The following is a 14,084-nucleotide window of genomic DNA, read 5'->3' on the forward strand; positions in this document are numbered from 1 at the left end:
TTTGGCAATGGTCTCAGGCACATAGTGTGTCTCTAGGGGATGGTCCTGTGCAGGCCTGTGACTTGGACTTGCTGATTCTTGGGTCACTTCCAACTCAGCATGTTCTGTGATTCTGTGAAAATAGTGCCTCTAAGTGCAAAAGAAAAGGGAATTTGGGGATCTGTGTCCTAGAAAGCTGATCTAATCCTTGAGACAAACTTTACAGTAGCATGCTCTCTCCAGCATGTGCTGGTCAAGAGAAAAGAAATCTCTCAAAGTAATTTCAGTAATTATCCCACCCTGTGAAGCGTAATTAATTTGAGGGTCCAGGGGCTTTGGTCTTGCATCAAGTCCAATTTAGTGCTTCCACTAGCAGCAGAGGCTGTGGAACAGGGAGTGAGCCCCTTGTACTTCTGATGGAGTCAAGCTGGCAGCAGCACTGAGTGCTTGGGAAAGCATAAGTGAAATTGGCAAAAAATTGTGGCAGGTTGGAGTATGGGCTGGAAAATTGCCCATATATTTTTTTCCTAATGGTAGGTGCTAACTGCAGCACAGATCTGCATCAGTAAGGGGGGCAACAGTCTCTGCACTTCTGGCCTGGGGCTTCTGAGGGTTTGTGAGGCAAAGATGTGTCAAAAGCATCACTTTTTGGGGAAAAACAAAGGTCATGTCAGGCTGAAACTTTGTGCCTGAGAGGCACAAAACTCCCCTTGTGCTCAACACTCACAGGGTTGTAGCTGGAATATTGTCTCTTCTTTGTCCACAGCTTTCTTGGAAGCTAAGTATTCCCATAGTCTTCTGCTTATTTCCAAATGTGGAGGAGCAGCAGCACTGCAGGACTCTGACCTACAAGAAAACCTGAAACAGTGGGGCTGAACCTGTGTGTGTCATGCAAATAAACCACAAAATACCAGACTGGGGTTTTTTCCTCAGCCAGCAAGAAATAGCATTGAATGTCAGCTCAACTCAGCTCTCTGCAGCAGGATTTGTTGGTGGATAGGATTGTCCACTGGGAAAGACAGTGCTGGAGTTTTGGGGGATGCAGAGCTTTGGAGGGCGGCAGCTGAGCCAGGCTGCACGCAAGGGAGAGGGCCTCAGGGCACTGAGTGGAGGCTAAGCTGGGATTCAGAACTGCCACATGGGAGCAAGCAGTCTGTATCCAATTAAAAACTGGAGCAGCTCCTTTGCATGGACTGAGGAAGAACTTTTGTTCTCCCTGAAGTGGTGAGCTGGAGAGCAAGGACACTGCTGGGAAGGAGCGAGAAGTGTCCCAGCAGCTCAGCTCACTCTGGCCTCGCTCTGCAAAGCTGGGGCCATAGAAATGGGGTTTCTTACTCAAGGCGATGAGACTGAAAAGTGCTGCCCACTACAAAAGCAGGGGACTGCAAGCTCATAATGCAACACCCAGAGGGTGAAAGCCTTACTGCTAAAATGCTTAAAATGAAGCAATAAGGGGATTTCTGCCAAAGGAGAGGGGCTGAAGTTGCAAGGAGCCTCTGGGGTTAACACACAGGCAGAGATGTTGCTGTGCCCAAAGAAAAACCTCCTCCTTGTTTAACTCACTGTGTGGACATGGTAAGCATAGGGCTCTTTTATGGAATGCCTGTTTAACAGTGAGCAACACAGGATTAGTAAAATCTTAGTAAAGCCTTAGTAAAATCTAATGTTGGGAGAAGGTGTTCTTTGAAGAAAACACTAGTCTCTGGAGATCTCCCAAAGGTGGAAAGAAGTGAGCTGTAACCCAGCTCCACTGCTCTGTTCCGTCTTCATCCTGTGACGGATGAAGGAGCAGAGCCAGCTCTTGCACTGGGCTAACTCTTCAAATAATTCTCACTAAACCAAATAGGCTGCCAAGCACGGGCTGGATTTTGCTGGCTTTTGTTTTCAAGTGTTCCCAGCTGCACAGCCCCTGGGTGCCAGCACAAAGCCACTTTCCCAAGCGCTGTGTCCTAGTGTGACATTCAAACACAAGAAGCATGGAGACTTTGCTCTTCCCTCTGCTGCCCTTGCCTTCACCTGGATGACATGGCTGCAGGTTGGTGGCCACACTGGGCTCAAGGTGCTCTGGTAGCTCCTGGGTTGGGCGAGACAGTCAGAGGCATTCCCAAGAGAAGGTTTCTTCCAGGCAGGAGGAGGCAGCCTGGGGCAGGAAGGGAGCAGCCCTACAGCTCTGTTTCACCGAGCCAGGGCACACCCGTGGAGCATCCTGGGGTGCAGGCAAAAGCTTCTGACTTTGGCCTGATGCCAGCTTGTGCTGGGAAAACTGCTCCTGGAGTCAACAAGGAGGGGAATTGAGGTGGGATTCACCCTGTCCCCCATTTCCATCTGCTGTTGGAAGCAAATCTGAGTTTTGGGGGCAACCCCATCCTGGGAGGGTGCTGTGAGCTGGCCCAGTGAGATGCTGGCAGGACATCTGAAGAGCTGCGATTGCTGAGCTGGTGGAGGATTGTGTCCCCCTGCTGCCACTGCCCCAGCACTTGGACAGGTATTTTTAACCTGTTTTGGTATTTTGGGTCTGGCTGGCTGCTCAGGCAAAGTGGGCTTCAGCATCCCCAAAACACTGCTCTGAGGGGGCCATGTGGTTGCAAACACTGCTTTTAGATGATCCATCACCAAATTCAGCATCCAACCCCCAGTTATTGCTCTAGGAGGAACTTGTGGATCCCATCCACAATGGGATCAGCCACTGTAGACCCTGTTTTGGAGACCTGATCACACCTACAGCCTTCTTCTCTCCATTCCCATGGAAAAAGCCCAGAGCCACTATGGAATGTGACATGCCAAATCCCAGCCCCCAAAACAGAGTGCCTGGCACTGACAGTGCAGGAGGTGCAGCCAACCCACCAACCTCGAAAATGAGCTGTCCCATGGCACCCCCAAAACGTATTTTTCTGCCCTTGGCCAGCTCTCTGCTCCCTGCAGCTACCCCAGGCTCTTGGATTTATCCCATCCCCTCCAGGCAGCCCTGCATCCTGCCCCAGGAGGGGCCAGGAGTGCATCCATATATAGGCAGAAGATCAGTCCAGCTGATAACTTGGCACTCAGCATGGAGAAAGGACAGCAGGAAAGTTGAATGTCAGCATTTTATTAAAGATTTTCTGTGGTTTTAGCAGCCAGTCAATTTTTTGTCTTAATTCTTATGTAGTTTCCCTTTGCACTTTTGTATTTTTTCTTCATTCTTTAGTATTTTTTCTTTGGCGTCCTCTGTTTGTTTGTTCTTCTGCATTTCTTCTCGGATCTCCTCTATTCTTTCTTTGATGCTCTGTATTTTTTTGTTGATGTCCTGTACTTTTTCTTTGTTGTTACGCATTTTTATTTCATTCTCTGTTTTTGCTTCATTCTTCAGTATTTTTTCTGCATTCTTTGGTTGTTTTAATTTGTTTTGCTGTATTTTTTCTTTGTTTTTATGTATTTTATCTTTGAGCTCCTGTATTTTTTCTTTGTTTGTCCATATTTTTGTTACATTCTCTTTTTGTACTTCATTGTTCCTTTTTTCCTCTTGGATCTCCTCTAGTCTTCCTTTCTTCATCCGTATCTTCATTTCGTTCTTCCATATATTTTCCTTGATCTTCTCTATTTTTGATTTGTACTCCAGTATTTTTATTTCATTCTTCTGTATTTTTTCTTTGATCTCCTGCATTTCTTCTTCAGTGTTCTTAATTTTTTCTTTGATCGCCTGCATTTTCTCTTCATTCTTCTGTAATTCTTCTTTGTATTTCTGTATTTGTTCATCCTTGTCCAGACTTGGTTCCTCATCCATCTCACTAACACTGTCATCCGCAAAGCTCAGTTTCCCCATTACGTCTCCTACCTCCTCAGTCGCTGGGCAGCCGACGTGCGAGCTGAAAATGAGATTTCGGGCAAAAACTGACCACAGCTATCGGGCACCTGCTGAGGGAGGTGCGGGACCGGTTGCCGGCTGAGCACGCCCAGGCTCGGCTCCTCGCGTCCCGGCACCGCCGCTGGCTCGGCAGTGTCGCCCTGCGCGGCTGTGGGGTCGCGGAGGCCGCTGAGGGGATCCGGGAGCCGTTGAGGGGCTGCGGGAACCGTTGAGGGGGATCCGAGGCGGCTGAGAGGGTGAGGGGCCGCTGAGAGGTGGCGGGGTCCCCTGAAAGGCTGCGGGACCGCCGAGGGGTCGCGGGGCCGCTAAGGAGGTGCTGGAGCCCGGAGGGGCGGCGAGGGCCGTCGGGGCCGTGGAGCCGCGGTGGTCCCTGAGGTGGCGCCTCGTCCTCCTGAGGCGGCAACGGCCGGGGCGGGGCCACGGCGCGTGCTGGAGGAGGGGCCAGAACGGACCACGCCCTCTCACCCGGAAAGGGGCGCGTCCCGCTGGGGCGACGTCACGGGCGCGCTGATTTGCATACGCCGTGCGTGCCGCGGGGTGGGCGGGGGGACGCCGGAGGTGGCGGATCCAAGATGGCGCCGTGCGGACGTGTCCGGAGCCGCTGCCCGGGCCCGGCGCTGCTCCTGCTGCTGGCGCTGGCGGCGCGGCCGGGGGCGCCCGGCCCTGCTGCCGGCCTTCCCGGTCCCGGCGGTGCTCAGCCCGGAGCGGGGCAGCCGGCGGGGCCGGGCGCGGCCGCCCCGCGGAGTGCCCGCGGCGGCGGGTCGGGCAGCGGGTGGAAGCTGTCGGAGGAGGCGGTGTGCCGGGAAGACGTGGTGCGGCTCTGCTCCAAGCACAGCTGGGCCAACAACCTCGCCGTGCTCGAGTGCCTGCAGGATGTCCGCGAGGTGAGGGTCGGGCCCGGGGCCGGGCCGGGCCTGCCCGCGGCGGCGAACAAAGAGCCGGGTCCGCGCCCCGCCGCGCCGCCGCGCCGCGTTTCCCTCGTGGTTTGCGTTTTAAAAATCGGAGTTTGCGCTGCGGAGCTCCGTGAGGGGAGCGAGCTGCCTGCGGGGTGGCCGTGAGGGCTCCGGAGAGCAGCTTCTCTTCATCTGCGCCTCGGGGCTCCGCGCTGCCGCCCGCGCAGCGCCCTCCGGGCAGGGAGAGCTCTCGGGGATGGCTTTGTGCTCTGCCTTGTTCGTTCCTGGAGCTCTGGGACAGCCCAGCCCGCGTTTTGCTGAGTGAAGGAGCCGTGCTCGTAGCAGCGGTGACCCGAGATGTTTTTTTCACGTTCGGGTTTTCCCACCTTCGCCTAGAACTCGGCTGCAGAGGCGGCTGCCTTCCAGTCCTCGCTTGTGCGCGTATGAAACTCGGTGTGTAATCGTTGGACTTAGGTGACTTTATGGGGAGGTTAACGGGGCAGTCTGTGTTTTTCCCAAACACCTGTGGTGAGCAGTTTTAAGTCCAGTTCAAGAAAAAACTGTGTTGCCTCCTCCGAGTCTTCCAGCTCCATCTTTTCATTCATTCCTGGGCTCATTTTGAAGCAGCCCTTGGGGGACGTGCCTTTAGTGAGCCCTCCCGGTCTCTAGGTCTGTGTATTCTTGGTTTCTCTGCTGTAGAGTCCGGGAATGCCAGGCTGGGTCACTTTTAATGGTGTTTTGCCCAATAGGGAATGTGATTAGGAAAAACCTGGGCTCGTTTCTCATCCGTTTTTATGGGGACAGCAGATGGCAGTGGCAATGGTTACTCTAATAGAAGGAACTCTTGAACCAGTAAGTGTCAGTGATTAGTTCTGGCTTAACACGCAAAGCTAATTTAGATTTTAATCTAACTTCATATTTCCGTTTTGGGTGGATAGCTAGTAAGACACTCATGGTGGGTGTTTTCAATGAGTCCTGCTGCAGCATCTGTCACAGGTATGAAACGCTCCCATATGTGCTCTGTGAATAACTTGCCCCTTGCTGTTTCTTTCACCTGTCTGGGATCCTTTGCCCCGCTTTTAGTGTGGCATCCTGTGTGAGAGGATCTCGGAAGCTGACCTCACAGGCAGTGGCTCACAAGCTGCCAGCCTGCCAAAAAGGCAAGCTCTTGTTGTTCCTTTCTTTCCAGTTGCGTAGCCCCTCCCTACCCTTTTCACAGTTCCAGTGCTTGTTGGTTTTCTGCCATTTTAGCGAGGTGAACCCTTTTGTGGTCTAGTTTATCGGTTTTCTGCAGGAATAGTTTTGTCATTTTCCTGAGTTAAAGCACAGATAGGGGTGAGTGCAGGGCTGGTACCCAGGGCTGTGCAGGGAGAGGGATAAGATCAAATCGAAGGTGAAGAATGTTTTGCATCACGCTTTATTTTCAGCAAGTACAAACCCTTATGCTGGCTCTGCATATCTCCTGAGAACTTGAATGTTATGTCTGCTTGTGGTTTTCCTTTTCCCATTCCTAAGCCTGCCTTGATGACAGTAGTTTTCTGGCTGTTGGTCTTGTCTAGCTGTAGTGCTGCCTGATGCCCAGCGCTGAAGGTGAGTTTTTTTCCTGGGTGACATCCCAGGCATCGACAGTACATCTCAGGGCTCTTTTGGATCGAGTTTTTTCTCTGAAGGTGCCACTCTGTGGCCTTGTCTTTGTCTGTCAGCCTGCAAAGGGCACTGTCAGCTGCTCTTAACTCTCAACATTTTGCCCCCAGTAAGACCGATGTGATGGGCTGCATCCCGATGTGAAAATGACTTCACAGCGTGCTGCTCTAAGAAATTAAGTAAAATAGCTGACTTCTTTGTATCCCTACTGTTTAGGACTTGATATTTAGACTGTGAATAAAAGTCATGAGTTGTAAATATTGGGTAGCATTTCAGCTGGTTGGGAGTGGGGTCAGATGTTGTCTCAGACATTTCCTTTGCATTGGAGATGACGGCAGAGGAAATAAGTGACGTATTGGCTGTTGTTGATATAACTTTTACTTTTGACTCTAGAGCATCTGACTGCTTGTTTGGACAATACCAGAAGAGTGCCATTTACGTTTTAAAATGGGTGAGGATCTAGTCTGAGTCATACAGCCCACTTAAAACCAGTCAGGTTATAGTAAGTGGAGATTTGGGGAATTTGTTTTGTGTGTGATGCCATTAGTGAGGACAGTGTGTGGACACTGATGCAAGTAGCAGGTAAGATTTTTAGATGCTGTTAGGCTGCAGAAGCAGCCTTTTTTTCTCTAGGTGTTTAAGGTAATCTTACTTTTCTCATAAGAAATGTTTCTCTAAAGTAGAGAAAATTGAGTTTGAAACTGGGGGTGTTACTATGAGGATTATCCATTGATTTTTCTTAGCGTTATACAAGCAGGCTAGGACACTTCTAAATATGAATAACTAGGAGAAACAACTAATTGGAACATTCTTTTTGAGTCTATAAAATATAAAGAGAAGAGAAGGTGGGCTTGTTTTGTTAGTCAGTGTGAGTGCAATCACATGGTTTCAGTATCTGCTGATTTCTAGGAGTGGATGTCTTTGAAGTACATCTTCTCTTGCTTTCATTGGGTAATTCTGCTTCTAAAGGAGCAGGAGTGTTGAGTCAGTGGTCAGCTGGTACAGGAGCCCAACTTGTAAGGCAAATGTTGAAAGGAGCAGTAAAGCACATCTCTTGCTTTCATTGGGTAATTCTGCTTCTAAAGGAGCAGGAGTGTTGAGTCAGTGGTCAGCTGGTACAGGAGCCCAACTTGTAAGGCAAATGTTGAAAGGAGCAGTTTAACACAAATAGTAAAGAACAGTCTGACACAAAGAAAATAGTAAAAAAAACCCCCAAACTCCGCATTCAAATTAGAAAACCCACCCAAACAAAATCCCCAAATAGTAAATTGTAAAGGTTTGGTTTTGGGAGGTTATTGGTAGACTGTCAGTTTAAAGTATTATCAAAAGAGTTATTTAAACACTGTGTATTTTTAGAATTCTTGAAGAAAAAATAGTCAGATCCCCAGACTGATATAAAATATTTTTTACCACTGATTTTTCCACTGAGTCAAAGAAATGTTCAGTTAATGTAGTGCAGAATCCTCTTTCCTTTTGTAGTAGAAGGATGCTCCTTGATTGGAAAAGGAAATGGTCATAGTCAGAGCTACTCAGCTTAAACATTTTTGACCATAATCAGAAAACAGAATAAACCCCATTTTTCTGATGCATTTTGCAGATGAATCAACTTCCTTCTAGTTGGAAGTATTAATGTACTGGATCTATTACAGTTTTGAGTGACTTAAATTTTGTCATCAAGATTTTAATTATTATTCACGTAAGTCTATGCCATGATATAAAAAGAGTAGAAAGGGGTAGTGTGTATGTATATTTTAAAAAATTGTGTTCCAAAGTGCTTTTTTCCTGAAAGGATTCGGGTTGCAAACCTGTTTCTGGAAAGACTTCAGAGCTTGCATTTCACTGAACATAGGCTGCAGCCTTAAAGCCCTTTTTTTGTGGGTTGCCTGTTAAACTGATTTGCATGGGGGTTAAAGTATAAATAAACCCATGAAATATTAATATATTTGCTAGGTAACAATTTTTGCTTGATTAATGATGATTTGCAATTGAAGCATGACCAGGTTGTTGAATTTGAGGTGGGAAACATTAAAAGGGATGAAAATAATCTTATCCAGTGTGGGTCTCTTATCTGGTTTACTAGTGGAGCATAATTTTACTTTTAGAGCCTCCATTACATCTGGTTAATTGGTGAGTGAATTTGATATCATAATTGTTGAGCATTGCCCTTATAAAGATTGTGCAATATTTATAGCATGATATTGTTCTGTATCATGTTAATGCATTAAAAGCTAAGTATTTTTTCTAAGATCAAACAGTTGTGGTTAAGATGGGATTAGAGATCAAAGTTTTGGCCTCCTGCTACTTTCTTCATCCTGAGTGGTTCCCTTTCTTTGGTAACACCTTTATGGCAAAAACAGTGTAGTTGAGCCTTAATGCTCTGCCTTCTGGAAGAAAATAGGACTCTCCTAGTCTTGCAGATTGGATTAAGAACAAAACAAGTTATGAAGGCTGTGTGTTTCAAGAATAGTATTTTTCCTGTTATTTCAGTATTGTAGTTGGTGTAAAAGGCCAGAAAATTAATTTGATGTGACTTAATGGGCTGGGGAGCGTGTACCATTTGACAAGCTGGGAACTGTCATATTTCTGCCATTTACATGTTTTATTCCTCACTCTGTGTGTACCTGAGCTCCTTAAGTGATCTGATAAAATAGTGTCAGTGAAATTACTTGTTTTAAAATTATAGATGGAGAATAGAAACCAGACAGTAATGCATGCTTGGAGTCTTAATCTCTTTGGGTTATCCTGTAACTGTAGGAGAAGTTGTGTGTTCCCAGTCCTTGTCCTGCTTCTCTAGTGTTTCTGCCTTTTTGGTAAATGGATTGGAAATGTAAAGGCTTCCCTGAATCTTTTTGCTTGCACTGAGGTAGATGAGTATGATCTGTCACAGTAGCTCATTTTACTTTATTTTTCCTCTTTTTTATCTCCCTAATTTATTGAGTTCAAGGTCAAAGGTTTTGTTTGACTCGACGTATGACATTATGTTATATTTGAGCACATGCTCCTGTTATTCCATCTCTGTTTTCCAGGCACAGGGGGAGGCTGGCATTTAAAGTTCCCTTTTTGAGATGTCTCATTTGTGGCAGCAAATGACTGGTTACCTGTCCAGAGCTCTAAGTAATTGAGAGCTGTGGATTAAACATAGTGTGAGGTTGGGCTAGTTCTTAGGAGATGCAAGTGGTGAAGACACTCCTGGCAGGGTTGACCATCTCTTTCAGCACTTATGGGGTTCTTTCCCCAAAATCCTCAGGCATTCTCCCTGGCCTTCAGCTGAGCTGTTTTAAGTAACTGCCTGTTTAAGTTTTAAGAAACTCCCTGTTTTGTGGGTTTATAAGTCTGTGGTTGTGGGATGGAGGCTGTTCTGGTTCTCTGATGATTACTATTGCAAAGGAGCAGGCAGTTAGTATTCCAGTGGTACTCTTGCAGTGCCTACAGCATTATCATCTGGTTCAGATACCAACACTCAAAGGGTTGGTTTTTTTTAAAGACAATGATCAGAAACCTGAAAGATGTACCTTAAGCTTCGCCAAGGGCTTTGCTTACATTTTCCCTTCTTTCTAAAGGATATTGACCTGGTGATCATTCACAATCTGGAAAGGACACAGGAGTTTAAGAACTGCTACTTTCCTGACAAAAATAAAAGGAGAATTCTTACCAGTATAGTTGGAGTTGAGCTAACTTAAAGGAAAAATGTGTTGCAGTTTTAAGAAATTGAGTTAATTATTGCTCTGTAACTTGGCTGTATGAATTGCAGCCTGTGACATCCGAAGTAGAAATTTTCAGATACAGTTCTGTCTTAAGTTGAATTTAATGAAGAATTTACAATGCTTTGTGGTACCTGCAAATTAATTTGAATTGTGAATATAGTCTCTCCTGCTTTTAAAATTCATGAAAGGCAAGATGGACTATCCAAATCAATGGAAGAGAATGGCTGGACCTAGGCAAAAGGATTGAGATGATTAAGTTTTGAAAAACACATGAGCAACAGGAAGGCAAGGAGCACTGAAGGTTTTTCTCCTGAGGCTTGGCTTCTTACCCAAGATTAGCTGCGTTTTTGTTCTGAGGTTCTCTTTTTCCCTTGTGTTTGGATAGTGTAAGCCCAGTTTCCTCCTGGCTTTTGTAGTTAAGTCTTAAATGAAATACTAAATATACTTTAAAAGTTTGATTTGTTTTTAGGTTGGTTACTTTGGCATCAGCCTTTGGCTTCATCTCAGGATGCAGCAATGTTTAAAAGTACTCTTTTCTTCTTGCTGAAGCCATGTGTGAGCTGAATAGAGGGTAACATGGTCTCTCTCATTCCAGGTGCTGGACTGATTGTCTTGTGAACAGAGCATTGAGCACAGGTTCTTAGTCCTCCATATCCTTTTTCTTAGCAAAGAGAGTTAGTTTTGTGGGTTTTCTTGTTTTTTTTGTTTTTTTTGGGTTTTTTTTTTAAGGTGGATTTGTTTTTCTTAATTCTCTGCTGTTCTTGGCAGGCTGGTACTTGTGGTAGCTGGTTGTGTATCAGTTTGGCCTGGGATGTTTGGCTCAGTAAAAGAGATTATCTTACAGGTCTGCTTCCTCCAGCGAGCTGGCACTGCTGGCCTGCTGCAGCTCTGCATACCAAGGAGAAAAGGAGTGGAAATACAAGGGAAAAAATAAAGTTTGATGCAGGCTGTGCAGCCTGGGCTTGGCTCAGGGTGCAGTGAGAAAGCCCTGTTGGGGGAGGTGATTTCCTGAGTCAAATACCTGAATATGTTGCAAAGCAAAGACTTGGTCAGTTTTTACAGTAGACAGGTACAGCTAGGCTGTGTTTTGCATGCACTCTCTCCTTCCCTTGTACTGGAGGAAAGGAGATCTCTCTGGTGCTGCGTTGGGTTGTCATGGTTGGAACAGAATGTTTTGAAGAGGGATTATTCTTGGCAAATAAAGTGCTGTGTTTGTTTTCTAGTACAGAGATGACTAGGTGTTCTTTATAGTGTAGCTTTCCTGCATGCATGCACCACTTTTCCAGTGGATTCTGCTTCTTTGGTCTTGGGAAAATGCACACTTGCTTTGGAAAAAGCTTTGCAGTTATTCTTCCTAATAATATACCCCAAAGAATTAGATGAATAAAAGGGCTAGGTAATTGCCTTTTTATTTGAAATCTTGCTTTAAAATAGTTTTTTCTTTTTGATCTTCTGACTAATTCAGTTTTAAAGTCTGTGAAGTTGGTTGCTATGGCACTAAAATTTTTCAATTCTGTTAGCTGATAATTTTCTGTTATCATGGGATACCTTGATTTTCTGGGTGCTCAGTTTATCAGTATCCATCACAGTGCATTAGGTGAGGAGCAGAGATCCTGTTTTCCCTGGGTGCCAGCTTGTGGCATAATTGCAACCTTTTTTCATCACGACAAGAGATGAAAACCCATCCTGTTCCACTTCTGAGCAGGGGTGACATTCATAAAAACTGTCCTGGAATGCTGGTGTCTGAATGTCTGCAGCTCTGAGCTGAGGAGTCTCCTTCAGAAGTTAAAGGTGTCTTTTTTCTCTGTGCTGTCTTTAAGGGTTTTGTGCATGAGTTTATTTAATTTTTTTCTTTTAGATAACTGTGTCTTACAGATCTTACAGCTTTGTGAGCTTAGATTTCACCTGTTAGCATTAGGGTGCATTTCTTGTTTGTAATGTCTACAATTTTGCCTTAAACTGAACACCTTATGCCTTTAGTAAGAGTAGGCTAAAGCCTAATGGTACACATGGAATGTTCCTTTTGCCAAGTAACACCATAGGGAAGAATGACCATCATCATACAGGACAGAAATTACTATATGCTGCATTTGGGGTTTTTTTGCATCTTTACCTGAAGCAATGTATTGCTGAGAATTGCTGACATGGCAAAAGGTAGTTAATGTAATAAGTTTTCCTGGTTTCTCTACATATCTAGAGTATTTTACTCCTTTCCTAGTGGTAGAACTGTGTGCTCTTTTGTGAAAAACTTCTTGTAGTTTCCTTAGTTGATTCTCAGGAGTTTTGAATCTCTTTTAGAGAATGCAAGTGGTTATGCTGATGTAATTAAGTACTTACATGTAACAGTGTGGGTTAATACCAAATAGCCCTTACAGCCCTGCTATGCAAAATCAATCAGGCAAATGTGCTGTCTTTTGTTTAAAAAATAATGACTAGCTTAATCTGGTAGCAAGTTTGCTGTCTAGATCTTTTGAATCTTAATAGGAAGCTCACCAGCCTTCATCATGCTCAGTAGTTTGCTAATTGAGGCTTTCTTTTCTGCACTGTTCTGTTATTGCAGGGTAAAATACTTTGCACCAAGTGAACTGCAAAACAAACTCAGCAGAGCATGCATTCTTCTAAGTGTTGAAGTAATTGCCCTTCAAAAAGGTTTTGATGGAATTAAACAAAAGACAACATACCCAAACCTGCTTGGCTTATAGACTTTCTGTGGCAGTCCAGCCTTGATTTGAGCTGAGTCAGCTTTTGTTAGGCTGTTCTCAGCTGAGTTGAAATAAGATCTGGAAGAAACTTGCAGTAAGCTCTTTCCTTATCAAGTTGATTTTTGGGATTATATTTGTCTCTGTGGCCTATGTATATTGCAAAATCAGAAAAATTAACTACTTTCAAAGAAAATCACTGCAACGCTGCAGTTGTCATGATTTGCAGCAGTAATTGTTCATGAGACTGCAGTTCTTCAGCTGTGTTCCTGGTGATCTAAACAAATCAATATTAACCTGATCCTCTTGTAAAATTCAGACAGGCTAGTCAAAATTGTCTCCATCTATACAAGGCCCTGGTTAACTGCAGGTGCAGAGACCTGTTGACTCTAGTTTTATTTGTCAAGCATTTTATTTTGTTATTCACTTATCACATTGTGTTGACTTGGATGCTGTTTTGGTCATAGCATTATAGAACCATAGGATGATTAGAAGGGAGCTTAAAGCTTGTCTCATGGACATGGACACCTTCCACTAGATCAGGTTGCTCCAAGTCCCTGCACGATTCCAGGGATGAGGCATCTACAAATTCCCTTCAACCAACAGCCCCAATTCCTTTCTTGACTTTTCCTGTTGAACTGCTTCTAGGAACATGCTGTGTTTTTTGCTTCAACATCTGAGGTGTGTGAGGGGTGTATCTCTCAGTGTGATACAAGTATTCAAATTTGTGTTGACATCTGTCTTAACTTTCTGAAGCCTATAGAGCTGACTCTGCAGCAGAGGTCAAAGATTTTGTGAATGTAGTAACATTGCTTACTTTTTAACTGGAGGCTTCCACGCAGTGATCAACAGCCATCTTCAATTGTTTTTAATCAGTTGTGTGAAGCAACACCAGATGTTAAAGCTAAAAAAGAGAAAAGGCTGAAGTAGTTTCTTATGTTGCAAACCTTTCCTGCAATTTTATAACACAATACTGGAATAGGAGTCCCATGGTGAATGCTTGTCCTGTCTCTAGGAGTTACCTGGGAAGGGGTGTTTTTAGGGAGCATTTCCCTCAACTGATTCACATCTCTAAAGGTATACACTCGTTTTAATGTTACTGTTAATAGGCTTAATTAGATGTATGTGTCCTACTAGCTGTAGGAATGATGGGGTTCTGTACTTCCCTCACAGAATACAAAGCTTTGCAGTGTTCCATATTTTTGCTTTGTGGTCTGTGCTGTAGCAGGCATACACATATGGTGAACCATCACTGATAATGCTCTCACCTCTGACTCCAGAAATAGCAGCACCGTGTTGGGCAGAGCTGCCTGGAATAATGCAG

At 45.1% G+C, this 14,084-nt stretch overlaps 1 protein-coding gene across 1 annotated transcript in view; it reads left to right on the top strand.

Annotated features, from left to right (window-relative positions):
• Positions 1-4,373: 4,373 nt before the first annotated feature.
• The window catches only part of GLG1 (golgi glycoprotein 1), a 78,682-nt gene continuing 68,971 nt past the window's right edge, over positions 4,374-14,084 (top strand). Inside the window, exon 1 of the mRNA XM_041400507.1 lies at positions 4,374-4,704. Within this exon, the coding sequence (XP_041256441.1) occupies positions 4,393-4,704 (312 nt within the window). The 5' untranslated portion in view covers positions 4,374-4,392. The remainder of the gene's footprint in view (positions 4,705-14,084) is intronic.

This window comes from Onychostruthus taczanowskii, unplaced genomic scaffold, assembly GCF_017590055.1.
Source record: "Onychostruthus taczanowskii isolate IOZ18803 unplaced genomic scaffold, ASM1759005v1 scaffold18, whole genome shotgun sequence".
Classification (NCBI taxonomy): domain Eukaryota; kingdom Metazoa; phylum Chordata; class Aves; order Passeriformes; family Passeridae; genus Onychostruthus; species Onychostruthus taczanowskii.